General features: G+C 40.1%; 1 protein-coding gene and 1 long non-coding RNA gene across 4 annotated transcripts; both read right to left on the bottom strand.

Moving 5' to 3' along the window:
• LOC120746708 (zona pellucida sperm-binding protein 3-like) lies at positions 1–23,216 on the bottom strand. Of its 3 annotated transcripts, none has more exons than XM_040052160.1 (10): positions 22,761–23,216; positions 22,568–22,683; positions 22,351–22,454; positions 22,109–22,283; positions 1,093–1,210; positions 933–1,015; positions 683–852; positions 407–556; positions 252–332; positions 1–177 (listed from the first exon to the last, which is right to left on the bottom strand). In XM_040052160.1, the coding sequence occupies exons 1-10, from the start codon at positions 23,139–23,141 to the stop codon at positions 32–34; spliced, it is 1,524 nt and encodes a 507-aa protein (XP_039908094.1). In that variant the 5' UTR covers positions 23,142–23,216; the 3' UTR covers positions 1–31. The 3 variants fall into 3 exon arrangements, with proteins under 3 accessions (XP_039908094.1, XP_039908091.1, XP_039908082.1); XM_040052157.1 differs by lacking the exons at positions 1–177; positions 252–332; positions 407–556; ... (1 more) ...; positions 933–1,015; positions 1,093–1,210 and adding exons at positions 20,655–20,828; positions 20,903–20,986; positions 21,061–21,210; ... (1 more) ...; positions 21,587–21,669; positions 21,747–21,864; XM_040052148.1 differs by lacking the exons at positions 1–177; positions 252–332; positions 407–556; ... (1 more) ...; positions 933–1,015; positions 1,093–1,210 and adding exons at positions 20,655–20,831; positions 20,906–20,986; positions 21,061–21,210; ... (1 more) ...; positions 21,587–21,669; positions 21,747–21,864.
• LOC120746730 lies at positions 6,269–9,986 on the bottom strand. Its single transcript, XR_005698927.1, has 2 exons — positions 9,681–9,986; positions 6,269–7,940 (listed from the first exon to the last, which is right to left on the bottom strand). It is a non-coding gene; the product is annotated as an uncharacterized LOC120746730 (long non-coding RNA).
• Positions 23,217–23,406: the final 190 nt, after the last annotated feature.

Below are 23,406 nucleotides of genomic sequence, written 5' to 3'. Positions count from 1 at the left end.
TACAATGTATAGTTAAGTTTATTTCTTAGGGTCAGACTGTAGCAGTTGCATTAGACAGCATGGTCTCCTCCACTTCAAACTCTGAGGTGGTGTTGACATGGGGAGCTGCAGTGGTGCTGTTGTCCAGAGAGGATTCTTCAACGTTCACTTTAAACTCAGGAGCATCTTCTTCCCCATCTGTAATTGGAGGAAAGGGAACCCCACATTATCACTGTTCAAATTTTAAAAGACTTGACAAGACCCTAGTTTACCTTTTCCAGTCATTTCACTTTTGCCATCAGTCTCATCAAGGTCTGGTGCAGACAAGTCAGGAAGCAGTCCTTTCTCCAAATCTATTATTTTAAGAAGCTTCACTTATAACAAAACCAGACTAAAAATTAGTAATTACTGTTGCCCTTCTGGTTACCAAGTTTGTGTATTCCACTTCTCCACTGGCTGCCATACACAGGCCCGCCGATTTTATTGAGACCCACAGGCAGTTTCTCCACAGGTAGAGGCCTGCTCTTCTGTGAGTGCAAGACCTTCACTGGTCCTAGTTTAGCTTCATGTTCCCACACTTCCCAAAAGAAAATAGGACACCATCAGACTTTCGAGCACAAAACTGGGTTAATGCTGACATCTAGTGGTGACCAGCATGCACAAAACTAAACAGCAGCTACAATGGACAGACTGGAAACTCTACCCTGATTAGTCCTCAGTCCACTTTTCCTCAGCGGTTCAGGTTCCACTGGTTTCCCAAACCCACGGGGACCAAATCTTCCTTGGCTGATGGGCTTACTGCGGGGCTGGACGACTTCATTCTGGCTTTGACACTGCCCACAGAGGTAGTCGTTCCCATCAGCTGACCGCCATCTGAAGAGAATCATTGGCACGTTTTAGTCAGTCCCACATGCATTGACTTTCAATCATCTGTTGGACACTTTCAGACACACCTTTCATTTATGAAGGTGCATGCTTTATTTGTGGATTCTGCATCATTCACTGGGACAGCAGTCAGATGGCATGTGATGTAGACCTAACAAGAGAATTTGTCAGGAAGATAAAGAAAGCACATCTGCAAGAGTACAACTTACTGCCACAATACATTCTCACCTCCCCGTTGTCGGCATTGTGGAACCTAAAGGCATCGATCACCAAGTGGAGCTTTTCGTCTTGTGCCCTGGGTAGGAAGAAGGCCCTCGACCCTGGAAGCCTTGAGTCAACCAAGCACCTAAACAAGATTTTAGGGTAATGTGAGCGTCAGATAAACTACACTTAACTTGCATTGACTGTAGAAACTTTAATAAACCTCAAGTCTGCATAACTCAAACCATTCTAGCCAGCCTTTACACCATCTTCATCATCAACAGTTACACATCTACTTACCAGAGTGTCTTCTAATAAAGAAGGTTAGAAATGAAGCTTTGAAACTTTGAATACTTAGTATTTAGAGAATTCAGTCAGCTCTTATTATGACACCAAAAGGGGGCAGATCTAGAGAAACTTTCTTAGGGTGGCAAAATCAAAGCCTTTTTTCTTTTTTTTTACACATATGCAGGTTTTACATTCTGTAATATGTGAGGTTTCAGACGTCACCAGTGATCCCACTCTCCCTGCTTTACAGAGAGCACAGTCTGCCTTTTCAACTCGCTGTGAATGCCTACTAGTTAAACTGTGTGTGCAAAGCCGAGGTTAGCTGAGTAGGGTTTGTTGTATTGAATTATTCTTCCTCCCTTCCTCAAGCCTCATTTGCTTATCTAGAATGCCCTTTGTGTGTGTATGTGACGTTGCCCAGTGGCTTGCTGTGCGCAGCCCTCATGGTTTTCAGTTATACAATTGGTAATAAAATCCCTGTTTCTGTTAGATTCCTGTGTAAGAGCTGTTACTCTCCCCCTGGCCCCTAGCAGAGGGGGTCGTAACAGTCTAAATGTGCAGAAAGCATTTGTAGAACTTGAACCTAAATGAAAGTAAGAATGAGCCAGCAAAAGAGTCCAGGGTCAGAGATGTAGTAGAGTCTCCAATGTCAAAGCTTACGAATAAATTTAAAATAGCGTGTACATGTTTTTAATGGCAGTGTTTTCTGGTACGATTTGTTTGGTAATTCAGGTTTTATTTAATCCATTTAATGTTGTTCTATAGTTACCATCATACTATAAAACTTTTGGGATCATTCATATGCAGAGGTGGGACCAAGTCATTGTTTTGCAAGTCTCAAGTAAGTCTCAAGTCTTTATCCTCAAGTCTCAAGTCAAGTCTCAAGTAATGTCAGGCAAGTCAGAGTCGAGTCTCAAGTCACTGGTGTAAAAGTCCAAGTAAAGTCACAAGTCTGAAATTTTGAATTTCAAGTCCTTTCGAGTCTTTAAAAAAAAAACGAAAAAAAAGAATGTTGCAGTTATATGCTAAATGTAAATATTAGACCATGTAATTTTTAAATCTGTGTTTTTCTCAACACATGACAAAATAGTGAACTTAGAAAATATACACAAATTGTGAAATTGCACCTCTTTAAAATGCAGCTCAATTAAACCTAGCTCCAAGAATAATTTTCACCAACAGTTCTGAGATAAGCTGCATGTTATTCTTGGATGCGCTTGTAGGACCGGCTTTAAAATCGCATGACAAAAATATCATACACATTTAAAAAAAACTGCATCACCAACGTAGCCTGGACAACATTTGCTAGTTAGATAAAGTCAGCTATCTCATCGTAGCATATTTATATGCATATTTATAATCATACGGTTCTTGGAGTGAGTGCATACACTCGTGAAGTTTAGTAACTTCCGGTCACTGCAACAAGCCCAGGTACAGTTTACCGACGGATGGGTACAGGACCTTGAAATGCACTGTGTAGAAAGTACAGACCATCGTACATATCATAAGTTTACCAGTCTCACAAATCGTCGTCATAAATACACATTCGTTAACCGTTTATTAATAGGACCTTTGAGCTCAATGGTAATTAATTAGCAGTGGAAATAATTTCTGGTAGCATCACAGAAATGTAGCAGTGACAATAATATTGTATGCTGTAATCGCACTGGACAATTAGTGATACAAAACAACTGTTTTACCCTGTGAATAAAAGTATATGTTTTTGTCAATGTACCATAATAACAGAAGCGAAACGCAATATTGTGTCAGGACAATTCACTATTTATGCACAATAAACAAAGGAGCATAGCGCGACAATTTCTGTTCAGCGCCAGACTTGCTTGTAACCTATATCACCAATTATGTTATGAAAATGACGCATTAACTACAACAGCAGACTGACCTGTGTGGAAATGCTTGGAGCAGACTAACTTGTGAGCTGGAGTGTTCTGGGACGTTATATTTGATCTTTGAATGGCTGCAATCCAGGCCACCCGTCGCCTCTTTGTTACTTCGGAAACATGGCTCGAACAATTTCTCTTCAACGACGTAATCCGATAACAACCGATCTCTTTACCCGTCGGCTTCCCGTGGCTGTCATGCGACCGGCTATTGCAGTTAATAATACAACAGCTTCTTGACATTTTTGTGTTTCTTTTTATCGCTGTATAACTGATTTCAATTGAAAGCCTGCGTGCGCTAGTACCTCTTGCCACGAGTTCCCAGAATCCTTTGCGGTTCTACCCGTGAATGACGTCACATTTTCAATCTCTATATAATATGCATGTTAAATTTTATATTTGGGGTAAAATATCAAGTCTTTTCAAGTAAACCGGTTCAAGTCCAATTCAAGTCCCAGGTCACTGGTGTAAAAGTCCAAGTCAAGTCACAAGTCTTAGAACATTTTTTCAAGTCAAGTCTAAAGTCATAAAATTAATGACTCGAGTCTGACTCGAGTCCAAGTCATGTGACTCGAGTCCACACCTCTGTTCATATGTAGAAAGATGTGATTGTGTTACAACTCAACCCTTTTTTTATTGTCATCATTTATCAAACTAAGATATTTTATGGCAGAACTTCAAACACTCCACATGCACCCGATACTGATTGTCTTCCAGCTATCATTTTGATTAATTATTAGTCATACACTGCACAAAAACCCTTTGATAAACTTACTGTAATGCCCACAATGAATCTATGCTTCTTCAATCATCACATCTCTGTGTTTTGAAAGTCCTTCGACAGCTGCAAGGAACAATGTCAGTATTTCTGCCTTCTAGAAATCGTGTCACCAGGGTTGAATCATGAGTGACAGTGAGATGTCGTATTGTGGGGTGTCTGTTGATTCCCACATCTACTTACCAGACTAGCTTCTTGTTAAGAAGGTTACAAAGGAAGCTTTGAAGCAGTTTTACTTAGTATTTAAAGAATTCAGTCAGCTCTTATTATGACTGCTAAACACTCATTTCCTGATTATTTCCTTTCATTTACAATAAAAACATAACCTCGAGTATATGTAATTGCAGGGCTTTTTAATTGGGCTGATTCTCTATATTGTAGTTTCAGCTTCCAGTTATTTATGCAGCCAAGTTATATATGTGTAAAAAAACAACACTGGATCCTTTTGAAACAGGTAACGAGCTGCAACTTAAGTGAATCTGCCCATTTTCTGGGCCTGATGTTGGGTCAGGTGTGAGTGTGCCAGCACAGCAACCAATGAAGTCTCTTCTCTGTCCTGAATCAGGACCAGTCACCCCACATGTTTCTTATCTGTCATAGTTGTCATGGTAATGGGTCTCATGATCCAGTGTTTGTGTTTTTGGTTTAATATTCTTTGATTACTGTTGTTCTTGGTTTTGGTTATTCTTATTTTTCAAGCTCTCAGCAATCTTAGTTCTCCCTCCCTCTATTTTCATCTTTTTGTTTAGTTTCTGTTCCCGTGTCCCACGTGTCATGTCTAGTCACCCCGGTCTCTATTTTCGCTCTGTTTTTCCAGTCAGTGAAAACAGAGCGAGCGATGGATAATAGTAACAAACTCATCAGTGAAACAGACTCTCAATCAACACGTGTCATTTATCCATCAGAGTAATTGTGCATTCTCCTCAAACGAGCCACACTGATTCACAAACTGTTATTGAACTTTTGAACTTTTTACTCTAAGTAAACATCACACTTTCTTGTTGTTTCTTGTTGTTTCTTGGCAGTTTTAATAGGAAAATGCAGCACAGGCATCTGAGTGTTTCAGGATTTCAGTCCAAGCAAGCAAACACCACTTCACTGTAATATTCTGACGACTTCTTCAGCTCCTGGTGATCATGTGTTGATCACTGACAGTTTGTACTACTTTTTACTACGTATACCTACTATATCCCTGCAGTTTTAGGTATAAGTGGTTGTAATTTGTTTCTCTTTTATCCCACACAAAATTCAACATGTGACGAATAAACACGTTTTAGGAAATATCATGAAATACGAGATGCTGTGATTTTAAGACAACATGACGCGCTCTACTGCAAGAAAAGAAGTGCAGTAGTCAACCAATACATAAATCCATGAATCAGCTTTGTCAATAGAGACAAAATGTAAACAATCCCCACCTTCTATGTCTAAGAATGATTCCTGTAAGATGATAATGGCATATTATGATCAACAGTATTGAATACTGTTTTAAGAACTAACAATACCAGTACACCAAATGTAATTTCACACCTTTCATGAGAGCAGCTTCTGTGCTGTGACATTGATGAAAGCCTGATTGGAAGATTTCATGGTAGCTATTAATACTCAAGTACTCACTAATTTGGTTAATATCTGCTTTTTCAACAATCTGAAGAATAAATAGACCAATAATAAAGTCAATAATTATTGTGCTGTGTTATAATGTTAAAATACGTCAATTTCTCTCTTTTTCACAAAGAGCTTCATAACCGAAGTTTTCAGTGATTCAGGGAAAATACCAGGAAAAAGACTGCAGGGGCTAAATGACTAAGGGAAGAAAAACCCTGGCAGGACATGAAGAAGAAGATGAACGATGTAACACAGTTTACTAAGCGTTTTGCAGTAAGTGGCAATACATCAAAAACGAAAAGCTCAATTTAATCTGCGTTGATGTAACGGGTGTGTTCCTGCGTTGTGTCTGACAAAGAAAGGTAAAAGAAAGAAAGACCTCCAAGTAAATAACCTGACCGCTCCAGCTCCTACGACCAAATACAAACAGTGGGGAAGAGGGTTAGCTCAACCCATCACATCTTCCAAGTGTTACGATTCTTTGATGTGGGGTTGAGAACAAAACCACCAATACACCAGCCAAGTAGAGTCAAAAAACTGATGTATTAAACACACGTGTGGGAGAAGCACACAACGTCACCGTCTGCATAGATCTCAACTAAAAAACACATCAGACTGTTTTTGTATATCAGGTTCAGCCTCTTAATGCGTAAGCAAAAAACACATCATATCATATCATACGTCCATTACAGTTAGTGACATTTAAACACTTCCTATATCTGTATGTATTAAAGAACTATTTTCAGTCGTCTTAGACTGCAGATATTTCCTGTCGTTCTATTCTTTTCGTACCCGACCGGAGCACATCCTGTCCTTAACTGTAGCTAAGCAGGCACGTCTACAAGTTACAAGCAAAATGCTTTTTTAAGGCTCTGCGCGTTCAATAGCTTCTAGATTAACATGTTACTAATAAAAGCCCTCTTATCTAATAATGTATTTTCCACACAAGCTAGCCAGAATTATATATTCATGCTAGTGTTAACGGCGCCCAAAACACATTTGTGGCACACACATACTACACATTTATAGCATCTAACAAAAACAGGCATAATGATGACAATAACTGAACTAAAATCACAATCAGAAACATCAGGATGGATAAATATACATTATATGTGTGTTGTACAGTGTCTGGAAATAAATCACACCAACCTTTCTCACAGGCGAATTGTAGAAAACGGGAGAGGCCAAAGGGGTACACTGTATTTATAGGGTTGCACCAAAGAAGAAGAACAATGAGGAGGGGCTCTAACTGATAAAGAACATAACTACAGGCTTGAAGGTCCTAAAAGTCAGGTATAAACTGGCAAATAAAATATGTGGTCTACAACACATTTTGTGTAATTACAACAATATGTAATTTATGGCCCAGTTACATTGACATTGAGTTTAGTTGATTTAATATTTAGATGACTATGACAGATACACAAGACCAAAAAAGACTGAAGCAAGAAGCACAACAAGACAGATGAAACAATAAACACAGGTGTTGTCCTCCAAATTAGAGTATCTTTCTGAAAAGGCAAAAGCATCGTTTTGACGACTCTGTGAGCTATGGAGCACATCATGCTGATGTGTGTTGTATTCGTGAGAGGAATTTTTTCTACTGGATCACAATAAACAACAACAGTCCCAGACAAGCGAGGTGTCCCCACGTGTTTCTTATCTCTGATAGCTGGGAGTCATCAGCGTTGCTTCTATAGCGGTTTCTGAGAGACATCAGTAAATTGATGTCATCACTGTCCATGGAAAACCTCCTGATCGCTCTTAAGAGGCTAGTAGTGATCCCATATGTATGTTGTGGATCATACGCTGTCCGATGATATCCAGCTGCCTCATAATGCTGTGTGATATAGACTTGGTCTATTATACGTGAAGTTCGCCGTCTCACATTCTGCTCCCTGACTCTGATTATGATTCGAGCCCTGTTACCGTCCTCTTGCTCCGATTGGATGACCTGAGGTGGAAGTTGCAACGATCCTTCTCGATGGATATTACCAAGACTGTAGTATCGGTATCCCCTCGGCAGTGGCTCTAACAGCTCTTCATCGTTGCGATATTGATGTGAGCCATAATCACGATGGTTTGGGCCAAAGGTCAGACTTATGTCATCATTTGTGTCAATGTCAATTTCATTGGCAAACCAGTGGAGGAACCGGAGGCAGTCCTCTTGGGCAGATGTGTCAGAGCCTACTGACCTCAGATGAGTGATTGAGTTGAGCTTTCTTACAGCTGACACAGAGCTGAAGGTCAGGAGGAGAGCCACACAGCAGCTCATCATTCTTCCAAACATCTTCATCCTGGAGAGATTTAAGAAGTTGCTGTTTTTATTGTTCATGCATACTTTATATTCTGACACTCATTACGTGATTTATGACCAAGTGAAACGATTATGTGATGACTGCATATTGTGATTAATAGGATAATCATGATTAAGACAACTTTAAATGTATTCCTAGTTTATAATTTGATAGCCATTCAGCCACACAAACTCTGAAACAGCTTTTACTTGTTTTTCTCCTCTCTGGTTTATACCATCTATTATGGGTTGGAATTGCATTTTAAAATTTTGCTTTCTTCAACTGAAATCAAAAGTTAGTTTTTTGATTAATTGTTACGAGAGGCTTTTTATTGAGAAATGTTTTCTCAAACAGCTTTAACTTTGTGACATAAAGAGAGAAAATCACACTAATAACTTGTATCTGTAACTTGAAGCCTCCTGTCAGCTTCAGATAAACAGGGAAGGATCGCTCAACAATAAGTTGTCAGAGGATTAATTATACAAAGCAAACCAAGTAATTCTTTAACAAAGAAGTGATGCATATTTTATAGCCATTAGCAAATTGAAACAACTACATATTTGAGTGCTTTTTCATTCATCTTTTTATTTTTTCCCACTTAGCCATTACACTTCTGTTAACCCATAATTTTATTTATTTATGTTGTCAGGTGGTTTCATGATCATTTTGCACTTGAATGAGTATGCTTCCAATTTAAGAGAAAGTGGACAAAGTACAATCCATTTCATCGTATCTTTAAATATTTTGTCATTGGTAGAATAAATGGAGCATTAGAAAAGAGGGTAAAGTCATGGGAGTGAAAATAAAGAAAATGAGAGAACCTGTGTAAGTCTGCTGCTGCTGTTCGTATGAGGACAGTCGTAGCTCCCTGTATGCTTTGCTGTTCTTGTAAATAGAACCAGACCAACAAGTTCTGCTAGTTGATAAGATGAAGCTTGATGATCCAGCCATTTTGATGAGAGTATTAAAGAGCAACATCATCATGGATTTAAGTGTTTCTAGTTTAACAGTCACGTAAAAGCGGATTATTGATAATTTTATGAGCAGGTTTAGGTCCAAAGTTTAAACATGGAGGTGTCTGCAGGGTGAGTGACGCAGTTGTCACCATAATAAACTTGTTAGTTGTCTCTTAGCTAATTTTTATTTTCACAAATGCAAATACAGTAGCCAAAAGCCTAATTTTAAACACTACTATAATGATACTGTATCTTACATAAAATTGATTCGTGAATTACTTAATAAAAAGGCTATGAAAACTATTAATATTTGTACTAATTACAAATTATTTGAATGTATTTAACTTTTTATATCAAGTTTAAAAACAAAACAAGGAGGTCGAGGCACGATGTGCCGGGAGTGCGGTGTTCCCCCCGCACTCCCGGCACATCGGGAGCGCACTCCCGATGCTCGACCTCAGCTTCGAGCTGGTGGGTAACAGACGTCTCCAAAAACGAACACTTTTACAAATAAGCGAAAATATGTCTTGATGAACCGATCAGATAATTGAAGGTTACACAGCTACATTCGTGCCAGAAAACATCTTAAACGTTTATCTTATAAGTTTATTAAAAGTACTACTTATTCTCACAATAGTTTTGCGATCTCGCAAAAGTTCATCTTATTTTTCTCTCATGTCCCAAGTGGCCACTTCATTGTATCTTTAAATATAGGAAAAAAAAAATTCTGCATTAGGGCAAAAATCATGTGAGTAAGTGAAAAGGAATCCACCAGGAAACTTACCTTTGTAAGTCTGCTGTTGTTTGTGTGAGGACAGTCGTAACTCCCTTTAAGTTTTGCTTTCCTGGTAAATGAAACCAGAGCAATAAGCTCCGCTAGTGGCGAAGATGAAGGTTGACAATCCAGATATTTAGATGAGGCTATTAAAGAGCAACGCCATCATGGATTTAAGGGTTTCTAGTTTAACAGTCAGGTGAAAGAAAATTATTGATCATTTTATGAGCAAGTTGATGCCCAAAGTTTGAATATGGGCGTGTCTGCCCCACTGTAGGGTGAGAGGTTGCAGTAGTGTCTGTATAGGAGCTGGTTACAAATGAATTTCAAATAGTGTACACATTTATTCAGTGGCAGTGTTTTCTTGTATGATTTGTTTGGTCATTCAAATTTCCTTATTTAAAGGCGTTCTATAGTTACTGTCATTATATTAACAAACTTTGAGATCATTCATACATAGAAAGATGTGATTGGGTTACAACTAGAGATGGACCAATCGGTCTGATACTGACCTAAATTACTGGATCGGATATAGGAGAGAAATAAAAAATGTAATCCGATCCAAGAAGAAAAGCACCTCACAAAACTTGCGACATCATAGACACCTCAGCTTCACTACTGGAACTTCAACATTATGCACTCCACACTGTATATAAATGCCACTTGTTTTGCACATATTCAACTCTGTATATTTTATATATTTTATTATTATTATTATTATTATTATTATTTTTTTTTTTTTTTTTTTTACTATTTAATTTGTAAAAATGTGTATACACACACACACACACACACACACACACACACACGTAGGAAAATATTTAGTATACACATCCAGAAATGCATACACTATTATATATTGTACATATATTTATTAGTTTCAGGTTGGCCATTCTTGTATTTTGCTCGTTTGTGTTGTTGTGTTTGCACATCTCTGTTGCTTGTGGGGCTCGCACACAAGAATTTCACTCGCATGTGCTGTGCCAGTGTGCCTGCACATGTGATGTGACAATAAAAGTGATTTGATTTGATTTGATTTGATTTGACATGGCATAACTCGGCTCATAACCGTAGCACGTCGGAGCAGTGTGCATCACGTGATAGAGCGGCTGTGGGGTGCAAGACCTGTCGGGGTCTGGTTCAGCATTTGGAGCCTCGCTACCAAACCGGCATTTCATCTCCGAGAAAGTTATCCCAGAGAGAAGTAAATCATCCCAGAGAGAAGTAAATCAAGTTCATCTCTGAATGTTTGTAAAGCATTCCAGCCTTAAGCTTAACAACCGATATATGGAGCGACTGCCTCTTCTCTCTCCCTCCCTCTCCTGCTGCTACTTCAATCATGAAACTGATCAATGATCAGCTGATCAGCTTTTCTGTCACAAGTCAGTCTCTCTTGTTTGTTTATCGCCCACTTCGCGCCAGAAAGAGGAAACCAGCGGCTGAACAACAGCAGCACGTTTAAGCTTGATAAGCTGTAGTTAGAATTTATTTAATATTACTTTCTACACCAGGATCTTTTTCTACGTAGCTGACTGCTGGTAACTGTGCAGGGGCGGATCTAGCAAAGTTTAGCCAGGTGGCCCGATAGGGCATTAACAGGGAAAAGGGGGCACAAAGACATACTTTTCTTTCTTATTCTCATTTAGAATGTCTAGTTTTTAATAAATAATTATCTGAATCTTACACCCAAAGTTTTAATCTGATGTAAAATGTATAGAAGTCCATTACTGTATATAGTGACTATTAAGTCGAATATACCCTAGTAAGCTAGTACTTTATCCTTTGGGAAGGTACCATCTGTGCAGTCTGCAATTCTGTTGAAGAAAGATGTTGAATCTATTTAATTATTAATAATTGATTTCTGTGCATTTTTTTTCACACTGCATCAAATTAAAGTTGATTACATCGATTAAGCATCATGAGGTGGTTCCCTATTTTTTTTTTTTTTTTTTGCTGGGAGTTTGCAGCCCTATTAGTTAGGTTGCTTACTCTTTAAAATACCAGAATAGGGAGGATGCAGTAAGTTTAAGTTTATTAGATTGATCAGTATTGCTGAACCGTGAAATATTTTGGGTGCAGTGTATTTTTTGCATACAGGTATAACAGACTAGCTTTAGTGTTTTTTGGCTTTTAAACTTGAGTTTGAACTTATACAAAATGCAGCAAGATATAAAAAAAAAAACAGTTTTATTGATTAAAAAAGACACTATATCGGATTCATATCGGTATCAGCCGATATCCAAATTTATGATATTGGTATCGGACATAAAAAAGTGGTATCGTGCCATCTCTAGTTACAACTCAAACTTTTAGTTTCATTATCTCAAACTGTAACTAAAATTGAGTTTCATTTTTGATTTGATTTGTACTAAAAGTCTGTGAAACACAAAGAAAACAATGTAAATGTTGGCATAAAAGTATTTTAATGAATGAATGTGTGCAGTCGACCAGTGAGTCAGAAGTCAACACTTTAGCAGTGAGTGACCCTGTAGAACTTTGTTTAGGATTACAGTACTTCTCTCTTTAGTTATATTAGTACACTTTTAATACTGGAGCGTGACACCATACTGGAGGAGAAGTCTGTTTTCAAGGTGTTTGCTCTTTGCTTACATTGTGGAAATAAAATCATCAAAGAGCTCAGAGTCAGGGTGTCACGAAGCACAGCATCTAAAACTGACAAAATAATGTTACAGGATCAAATGTCATCTAACTCTAAGCTTTACAACATTCCTCATGAAACATCTCCAAGCTGTAAAGAAACAGTCACTGTGGATCAGGGGCATCAAACATAACACCCAATAGAAAATGAATGCATAAAACAGGCAGCAACAGGAGCCAGCGTTGTGACAGAACTGTAATAAATGAAATTGATGTACATAATAATCCAAATGAAAATCTAAAGAGGAGACAACAAGTTTAGAGACTCCTAAAGAAGAACCATTGTTGACTGTGGATGTTTGGATGAAAGTGATGCTCAGTGACGAATGTGCACGAGTCAAGCAGATGATGCTGAAATGTTCATTTATTGCTGTTCCAATGACACAAAGATGACTGATGATAATAAGCACATTTCCCCAAAATGGACTATATGATGAATAAACCCATTGTAAGGAAAGGCATGAAATAGGAGACCATGTGGTGTTAATTTAAAAACTTACACGATTATTGAAATAGAAATGGATATAGTTGGAGACGATCTAAGACAGTTTGTTTGAGCAGCAGGCAGCAGAGCTACTAAATGTCATATCACCCTCTTTATTTTCACATCAAGGCACCACAGGATGAGCGGCTCTACTGCAGATACCTGCCAGGTTCATATTAATTAAACATGTCAGGTATAAATTTAGGGCCCAAACTTTCTCAGTGATTTATCTCAAGTAAGTTTAAAAAAATTTTTTAATATCTTACTGGAAGTCTGTGCAGTGAGCTAAGAATCAGAGTGATATGCTCTTTAATAAAAATATCGTTGCAGTAGTCAACCAAAAAATAAATCAGTAAATCAGCTGTTCTTTAAAAAAAAGCTAATTCGGTTACAGCCTTAAATATAGATGTCATCTGTATAGTTATGATAAATCACTCTGTATTAAAGGAAGCATCGACAGATTAAGAGATTAGCCCAGTAACTGATCCTTGTGGAACTTCACATGGTAAATAATCCCGACCTTCTAAGTTTTATTTAACAATCTGAGAATGGTTCCCGTAAGACTCCAATAATGCCAGTGTCTGTATTCAGGCAGATATAATTTAACCCCTTTAATAAGATCACTGTCTTCACAGTGATGAAGGCTTGATTGCAAAACACCATAGTTGCAATTAATATTCAAATAGTAACTATTTTGATTTAAAAAGTTCTTTCGCAATGATCGTACCAATTATGGAAAATTTCAAATCCATAATAATCATAATAATTATATTATATTATATTATATTATATTATATTATATTATATTATATTATATTATATTATATTATATTATTCAAGAGGGATTTGACAACGGGAAGTTTTAGCGATGCAAACACAGCACATTCTGTGTGCTGATACTGATTTTAATTAAATTAATACTTGGGCAAGTTTTCAAGATACAGAAGACCAAAAACAACAACAAAAAAGAATAATGAAAATCAAACAGATTGAATAACCGACCCAAGTGAACCAATCATTCTGACGTCTGTTGTGAGAGGAATGGTTCTCCTGCATCACAGTTAACAGCAATAGTCCAAGACAGGCAACGTAGCCCCACGTGTTTCTTGTGTTTCTTTCCTCTGATAGCTGGGAATCATCAGCACTACTTCCAAAGTTGTCTCTGAGAGACATCAGTAAGTTATTAGGGTCCAGGAAAAACCTTCTCAATGCTCTTAAGAGGTTAGTAGTGACCCGATATGTATGTAGTGGATCATAATCTGTCCCTCGATGTTCAGATGTCTCATAATGCTGTGTGATATAGACTCGGTCTATTATCTGTGAAGTTCGCTGTCCATGGTTCGGCTCCCAGACTCTGATTATGATCCGAGCCCTATTGCCGTCCTCGTGCTCTGATTGGAAGTGAGTGATATGATGTGGAAGTCGCAACGATCCTTGTTGATGGATATTCCCAAGACTGTAGTATTGATATCCCCACGGCAGTGGGTCTAACAGCTGTTCATCGTTGTGATAATGATGTGAGCCATAATCACCACTATTTGGGTCAAAGGTCAGACTTATGTCACCGTTTACGTCAATGTCAATTTCATTGGCAAACCAGTGGAGCAACCAGAGGCTCTGCTCAGGCACAGACTGGCCAAAGCCTACTGACCTCAGATCAGTGATTGAGTTGAGCTTTCTTACAGCTGACACAGAGCTGAAGGTCAGGAGGAGAGCCACACAGCAGCTCATCATTCTTCCAGACATCTTCATCCTGGAGAGATTTAAGAAGTCACTGTTTTTATTGTTCATGCATACTTTATATTATTAATTATATTGTGATTAATAGAATAATCATGATTAACACAGTTTTAAATTTATTCCTAGTTTATAATTTGATAGTCATTCAGCCACACAAACACTGAAACAGGTTTTACTTGTTTGTCTCCTCTCTGGTTTATACCATCCATCATGGGTTGGAATTGCTTTTTAAAATTTAGCTTTCTTCAGTTGAAATCAAAAGTTACTTTTTTAATATTAGAGTTTACTTTTAATTAAGAGATTGTTAAGAGAGGCTTGTTAGTGAGAAATGTTGTTTTCTCAAACAGCTTTAACTTTGTGACATAAAGAGAGAAAATCACACTAATAACTTGTATCTGTAACTTGTTGGCTGAAGCCTCCTGTCAGCTTCAGATAAATAACAGGGAAGGATCGCTCAACACTCAGTTTACAGAGGATTAATTAAACAAAGCAAACTAAATAATTCTTTAACAAAGAAGTGAAGCATATTTTATAGCCATTGACAAACATCCTTTTATTTTCATTTTTATTCATTACACTGCTTTTAAACCAGAATTTTATTTATGTTGTCAGGTGTGGCTCAGAAACGAGTCCAGTATCTAAAGCAGTGCGTGCGACACGACAACAAACAGGTTTCATGATACTCACCTCTCCCTGTGTCAGAAAGTTAAACTGATTACGTTTGTCAAAACTGTAATATTGCAGACTAATAGATCATTTTTCATGTGAATGAGTATGTTTGTAATTTAAGAGAAGGCGGACTAAGTGCAGTGTAATCCACTCCATGTTAAACCCACTTCACTGTATCTTTAAATATAAAATAAATGCTGCATTAGAGACGAGGGTAAAGTCATGTGAGTGAAAGTAAGCAAAAATGAATCCAAAAGGAAATGAGAGAACGTACCTGTGTAAGTCTGCTGCTGTTGTTTGTGTGAGGACAGTCGTAGCTCCTTTTATGTTTTGCTTTTCTTGTAAATGAAACCAGAGAAACAAGCTCTGCTAGTCGTGAAGAGGAAGTTTGATATTCCAAATATTTGGATGAGGCTATTAAAGAGCAACACCATCATGAATTTAAGGGTTTCTAGCTTAGCAGTCACGTAAAAGACCATTTTATGTCCAAAGTTTCAATATGGACATGTCGACTGTAGGGGGAGAGGTGTATTAGAATAATTCAGCCTTCTGGAGATCGTGTCAGCAGGGATGATTAAACTTTATTTGCCTCCAGCAGCAGGCTCACTGAGTCTATTTATTTTAAGAAATGTGTGAGACACAAAGAAAGCAATGAATGTGTGTGTTGAACCAACGAGTCAGAAGTTAACACTTTAACAGAAGTTAACACTTTAAAACACTTTTAAGGACTTACAGTGCTTCTCTTCTATGTTATATTAATCCACCTTTAACACTGTGTAGCCGGTCTGGCCTGAAACTCCGATCGCCGTGTTCTCTGCGTTGTGCTGTGCGAATGACCAGAGGAGTCAACTCTCACTTTGGCAGCTGGGGCGGATTTATTCTTCACAAAGCAAAATAACACTACAGGATGGATCTTTGGTGAAATATACATGAACATGAATTACAAACAACTAAAAGATATAACCAGTACACATGACACAAAAATAAAAGAGGGAGCTCACATACCTGTTCAAAAGAAAAATAAATCAGTACAGCAACTTCATTTTACTGGGCTTCTGCACGCACACCTTCAAGGGAGAGAGAAGAATAGCGACCACATGAGAAACCACCTGCATGCTCCTGTGCCCTAACCTGAGATCGGCTAATTAGCATGCTGCAATAAAGTGCTGTACTCGACAGAGAAACAACAATTCACACTAAAACATCTGACAAAACTGTGAGACAAAATGCATCAAAGGTCAAAGGTCACACAAACCAAATAAAAGCTCCCAAAAAATAAATACAGAAAATAAATATATATAAATAAACACATATTCATAACCAATACTGACAAAGCAAAATAACACTACAGGATGGATCTTTGGTGAAATATAAATAATTTTTTTAATACACCCGTTACAACTGCACCATGACACCATAAGGGAGGAGAAGTTTGTTTTCTAGGTGTTTGCTCTTTTCAAACTTACTGGGAAAAATCATCAAAGTTCTCAGACCTCAGGGTGTCACAACGCACGGCATCTGAAACTGCCAACATAATGTTACAGGATTAAGCCTCTTCTAACTATAAGCTTTACAACATTCCTCATGAAGCATCTCCAAGCTGTAAAGCTTTACAGTCACTGTAGATCAGGGGTGTCAAACATAAAGCACAGCTAGGATGGGGTATCTGGTGATCCCCTCAACTACTTTCCAGAGTATCTTCTAATAAAGGATGTAAGGAAGGAAACTTTGAAGCAATTTTACTTCCGTGCTGATTAAAATTGTGGATGTCTGGATGAAAGTGATGCTCTGTGATGAATCTGCACCAGTCAAGCAGATGATGCTGAAACTTTCATCCAGTGCTGTTCTAATAACACAAAGATGACTGAAGATAACAAGAACATTTCTCTAAAACACACATGAGAGGAGGCTGCATGTGAAGTATAGGAACAGAGGAAATGGGGGGTCATCACAGTAAACACACAGGGCCAGTCTGCACTCAGATTTTGGACACTTTTGTCTTTTCATTGATGGAAAGTTGGTTTTGTGGCTCCATCCCGCAGAGCTGATCCATCACTTACTGTTGAAGAAAGCTGGAACCAGCTTAATGGAGAATTACTGAATCAGCTGGTAGAGTCTGTATCTCAATTCAAGACATTTTAAAATCCAGGGGAGGTGCCAACAATGCAGGCCTAGATGTATTCTGTATTTTATGGAGCTACTAAATCAAATTATTATTATTTTTTGTCGCTTAAATGGTTTATTTCCTACAAAATAAAAACCCTGAATCAACATCTGTCTCAGGTCAGCCAATAAGAGGCTATGCTGTCAGGTTGGGTATCAGACGCCACCTCTCTGGGGACATCTCAGGCCCTCCAAGGTTTGGAGGCCTATCTCCACCCACCACCACTTCCCCTGCCAGTGGCGGACTCCCTCAGGTGTCGGTGCGTTGGTGGTTCTTTGTGTCTGGGGGTGGGCGTCCGGGTACACACCGGCTCACTCCTTGGCGGCCGCTTATCGGGGCCTGGAGCCTGGGGCTCGCTCGGGCCACTTCGGAGGTGGGGTGCCCCCGGCCTCTCGGCCTGGGGCTCGGTCACTCAGGCACAGCTGGCTGCCGGCGGAGCTCACGGGCGCATCACTGCAACTCCCCCTGGCTTCTGCTCCGCGGCTGCTGAGTGAGCCCTCATCTGGGACTCTCCTCAGCTCTTACTGGGACAGTGGCGCGGCTGCCCCTCTGTTGGTCTTCCTTGGTCTCTTGTGTTCTGGGGGCCTCTGGATGTCTGGAGTTTTGATCTCCTCCATACCTGCTTCATACCCTGGAGGACGGGGCTGTGGCTCCCCACACTCCCTAGCAGATCGTTACATGGAGAAACCTTTGGAATGCAAGCATGCTGATCCACACAGGTATGCACACAGGTGTACACACGGGTATTCACAGACGCGGACTACACCTTTCTTGGCTGCTGCCTCAAAGCACATTGCGCGCTGTCTATCTTGCGTGCTGCACAATATCGTTTATTATTTAGTATCTACTGTTATCTACTGCTAGCTAGTTTATTGTGATGGTGCCGTTTTTTCTTATTATGTTGCTCTTTGTTGTTTGCTTTCTCTTCTGTTTTTTTTTCTCCATACAGGTGACCCAGGTGTTTTGTTTTTTTGTTTGTTTGTTTTTTCTTTCTTCCCCCCCTTCTCACCGTCTCTTCTCCCCTTTGGTTTTCTCTCTCTCCCTCTCTTTCTTTCATTCTTTCTCCCTGTCCTATCCCCCAGTCATGTCTGTCCCGTTTGTAGCAACTGAAAATAAAATAAATTCATAATTATAATAAAGGTCAATCAAATGGACCAATATGGCAAGGCCATGATGATCCACTTGGTAAAATAAATCCGCTTGGCATCTTTCTTGGCCTTAAGACAACAATTCTGATGGCCAAAGATCCAAATGGGACACAAAAAAAAAAAAAAAAAAAAAAAAAAAAGAGGCTATGCTGAAGTGCATGCTCTCCTCTTTGAACAAGATAATGAGTTAAATGTTATCTTTTATAGCGGCAGGAAACAGGAACTACAGCAGAGGTCATCCTTATTCTCAGATATATGTAGGTTATAATATAAACATAATGAAAAGAGCCAGACAGGCTGAAGGAGCTGTTATCGCCAATATGCTCTCATATCAAAGACGGACTTAAGTGGGAAAGATTTTGAAACTATTAAAGGTTTAAACGCTCCTGTCAATGTTCCCTCTAAGGCAGCGGTCTCCAACCTTTTTCGCGCCACGGACCGGTTTGTGCCTGACAATATTTTCACGGACCGGCGTTTAAGGTGTCGCGGATAAATACAACAAAAATAAAACTAGCACCGGTACCGAAAAAAAGAAGATTTATTCATAACATACGTAAAAAGACCCAGGAAAACTGAGTTAACGATAAAAACGATAACAAAATAACGCTGAAAACCAATTAAAAACCCTGAAAACTATACATTTCACACCTGAGCCTCAACTCTCGCGGCCCGGTACCGGTCCGAGGCCCGGGGGTTGGGGACCGCTGCTCTAAGGGACCTCCCAGTTCAGATCAATCACATCACCTGCAGAGGACTGGAACTGCAACTGGAAGCACACCCTCGCATTATCTGAGAGTGCAAAAACCCCAGAGTTACTCTGATCTACACGTCTGACTCACACGGAGCTTTATATGAGTGCAAATCCGGAATTTACATCGAAGCTCAAGCTTCAGACGTGCACAGCATGCAGAAAGAAAACCATGCAACTCTACGAGAAAAGAGATGTGGTGCATGGAAATGAAAACCAGTGAACAAGTATCCTCAGGGAGCTTTTCTTCCAGTAGGGTTTTTTGAAAGAAAAGAAAAGAAAAGAAAAGAAAAGAGGGCGATGACATTAATGCCAAGGGTTCTGAACTTATAATCATGTTTTGTTTTGACAGTGAACTGATGTCACTCATGTTGCAAAGACACTCATGCAACTTTGGTCAGCCATCAAAATGTTCATATAGAGATTATTGGGAGCAGCAGAAATTGTGGCCATGATGACACATTCACATTTGTCCACCCAACACCCCAACTGATTGTCTTGTAAGTAGAGAAATAAGTTCCTAAATGAAATTCATTTACCACAGTGAGCAATCTAGTTTCCTCCAGTGCTTGAATCAGGCATGAAAGACAGCATGTCTCAGAGACCAGCTCAGTTACTGCAGATTAAACTGAATCATGTCTTAATTCACCCATTTTGTACTATTAGACGTTGGCACTGCATGAAGCAGTTCGATTATTCTACAGATCGATGTTTTATGTATTGCCTTGACTTTGATGCTGGCCCTCAAAGGGTTGATTATGTCTGCTGACGAGTCATTTTATTGATGGACGAACAGCACATTTCAGATTCAGCTCTAATATTTCAAATCAGATCTAAATTTTTAAGTTCCTTGATTCCCCCCAAGCAGTATATAATACACAATCATCACTAAAAATCTCATGTTAGTGCTGCCATTTTGCTCCGTCCTTCACTACATCCCAGAACTTGTGTTGTCTTCCTCCTGCCTGACAGCTCCATATTCAATATAATCCTGCCGTCCACCTGTGCATTGTTGGTCTTATTGATGAGCTGCAAGTCAGACTCAAAACTGGATCTCCTTCCATATACAACCCTCATTCGAGACAGACCAGCACCATCTCGCAACCTCATGTTAGAAGACAAGTCCAGTATCAAAATGCAAATGCACTCGTCAGTTCTTCCCACAGCTATAGGAGTTAGAACCAGCAACATGTTAAGTGCAGCAGTCTCCCATAATCTAAGGTTTCTCCATGTTGCCTGCTACTCTACATCATGATCTCCTTCCAAAAGTCTCATCTTGACCAGTGACCCCGTGTTTCCAAAGAAATGTGCCTTGTTGCAGTCCATTTGCAAGATTGTGTAACTGTGACAGAACAGATTAGTCAGATCAGAGTACAATGTATAGTTAAGTTTATTTCTTAGGGTCAGACTGTAGCAGTTGCATTAGACAGCATGGTCTCCTCCACTTCAAACTCTGAGGTGGTGTTGACATGGGGAGCTGCAGTGGTGCTGTTGTCCAGAGAGGATTCTTCAACGTTCACTTTAAACTCAGGAGCATCTTCTTCCCCATCTGTAATTGGAGGAAAGAGAACCCCACATTATCACTGTTCAAATTTTAAAAGACTTGACAAGACCCTAGTTTACCTTTTCCAGCCATTTCACTTTTGCCATCAGTCTCTTCAAGGTCTGGTGCAGACAAGTCAGGAAGCAGTCCTTTCTCCAAATCTATTATTTTAAGAAGCTTCACTTATAACAAAACCAGACTAAAAATTAGTAATTACTGTTGCCCTTCTGGTTACCAAGTTTGTGTATTCCACTTCTCCACTGGCTGCCATACACAGGTCCGCCGATTTTATTGAGACCCACAGGCAGTTTCTCCACAGGTAGAGGCCTGCTCTTCTGTGAGTGCAGGACCTTCACTGGTCCTAGTTTAGCTTCATGTTCCCACACTTCCCAAAAGAAAATAGGACACCATCAGACTTTCGAGCACAAAACTGGGTTAATGCTGACATCTAGTGGTGACCAGCATGCACAAAACTAAACAGCAGCTACAATGGACAGACTGGAAACTCTACCCTGATTAGTCCTCAGTCCACTTTTCCTCAGCGGTTCAGGTTCCACTGGTTTCCCAAACCCACGGGGACCAAATCTTCCTTGGCTGATGGGCTTACTGCGGGGCTGGACGACTTCATTCTGGCTTTGACACTGCCCACAGAGGTAGTCGTTCCCATCAGCTGACCGCCATCTGAAGAGAATCATTGGCACGTTTTAGTCAGTCCCACATGCATTGACTTTCAATCATCTGTTGGACACTTTCAGACACACCTTTCATTTATGAAGGTGCATGCTTTATTTGTGGATTCTGCATCATTCACTGGGACAGCAGTCAGATGGCATGTGATGTAGACCTAACAAGAGAATTTGTCAGGAAGATAAAGAAAGCACATCTGCAAGAGTACAACTTACTGCCACAATACATTCTCACCTCCCCGTTGTCGGCATTGTGGAACCTAAAGGCATCGATCACCAAGTGGAGCTTTTCGTCTTGTGCTCTGGGTAGGAAGAAGTCCCTCGACCCTGGAAGCCTTGAGTCAACCAAGCACCTAAACAAGATTTTAGGGTAATGTGAGCGTCAGATAAACTACACTTAACTTGCATTGACTGTAGAAACTTTAACCTCAAGTCTGCATAACTCAAACCATTCTAGCCAGCCTTTACACCATCTTCATCATCAACAGTTACACTCCCTAAATGGCTCATCACTTAAGCCCCTCATTACTTTGCAACTCCCGCTCAGGCTTAAAATCCACTCTAACGTAGTCCAAATCCAGGCCTTTGTGTGCTTACCCATTTTCAATGAAACTGTATCTGGGTTGAGTGTTCACGTCTGGGTGAAGAGTGGCCACACAGCTGCTCATGAACACCCGGAGTCCCACGTGATGTCCAACTCTGACTGAGGCCTCGATGCTGATGGGCTCACCGAGGTAAAACACATTAACCCCACGCTCGTGCTGCCAGTCGTCTGCACAGAGAGCAGAGCGGTGAGCATAAAATCAAGGCCAAGAAGTCAGTGATGGAAGTCAACTCACCTGTCATCAGCTTCAGGTCAAACGCCAAGCGTTCCTCTGCGGTCTGCCTAGATGTGAAGGGGATCCAGGCAGGCTGGAGTGGAGAGCTGGACAAACTGTACTTCCTAAAATACAAAGCACGTTTTAATTAAAAAAAAAAAAAAAGAGAGTGAAGAATATATTGATAATCTTTGAAGGTGTACTTTTTTTAATCAAAAAATAAATAGGGAATACAGACCTTTCATAATGGCACTCAATTGGAATCACAGCCTCCTCCATTCGGATTACGCCATGAGGAGAGGCCACAGGAGCGTAAATGAGGAGGTTTGTGTAGACTAGACATCCTTCAGTCATCTGTGGAGAGCAGGTGTGTTTATAAGTAGACGATGTTAGATTTAATACGTGTATAAGCTGCAGCACAGATTAGTTACCATGTGTTTGGTGCCGCAGTCCGCGAGGCCAGCGTGGATCCTGTACTCATCCTCCGAGGCCGCTGCGGCTCTGCAGTCGTCGCTGCCCTCCACTCCAAGGCGGAGGTCGTCGCTGTTAACAGGAGCTCCAATAGCAAACATGTCTGCCTTGATCACGACCTCCAGAGAGTCCGGGTGGCAGATCACGCCAACGGTGTTCACGTGCTCCCGTTCTTTTTGCTCCTGGTGCGCGCTGTGAGTGTGGCTGTGGCTCCACGAACGCGGAGCCCTCTGGAAGAAAGCATGAAGTGGTGGCGGCGGGAAAACTAAAGATGACTGAACGCAGAGTCCCGACAGGAAGAGCCCAACGAGGAGGTCAACCCAAAAATGTAAAGGCTCCATAAAGAAAACAAAAACGAGGCAACCAGCTTCGGACCGCGAGCGCTCCTGTCTGACCCACGAGACAGCGCTCTAGGCTGACACGAGGAGCGTTTTAAGCTTCAACCAATCAGCCTCGTCAGCGTACCCCGCACACCTGAGTCCACTCAAACACTAATGAGCTTCTACCTGCATCCACGCAGTCTCGGGGTTCCTCTTGCCTCCTTTCCTAAACTCCCTTCCTTCACAGAAACCTCATTGAGGTTAAGGAAAAGTGGGTAGGAAAGAC

This window comes from Simochromis diagramma, unplaced genomic scaffold, assembly GCF_900408965.1.
Source record: "Simochromis diagramma unplaced genomic scaffold, fSimDia1.1 OVJJ01000321.1, whole genome shotgun sequence".
Taxonomy (NCBI): Eukaryota; Metazoa; Chordata; class Actinopteri; order Cichliformes; family Cichlidae; genus Simochromis; species Simochromis diagramma.
This window is presented reverse-complemented; position numbering and strand designations above follow the sequence as displayed.

Coding starts and splice junctions, on each gene's coding strand:
- LOC120746708 (XM_040052160.1), bottom strand. CDS start 23,141: ATGGAGCCTTTACATTTTTGGGTTGACCTCCTCGTTGGGCTCTTCCTG. Junction 853..932: donor TGCACCTTCATAAATGAAAG/GTGTGTCTGAAA, acceptor GATTCTCTTCAG/ATGGCGGTCAGCTGATGGGA. Junction 178..251: donor AAGTGAAATGACTGGAAAAG/GTAAACTAGGGT, acceptor CTCCAATTACAG/ATGGGGAAGAAGATGCTCCT.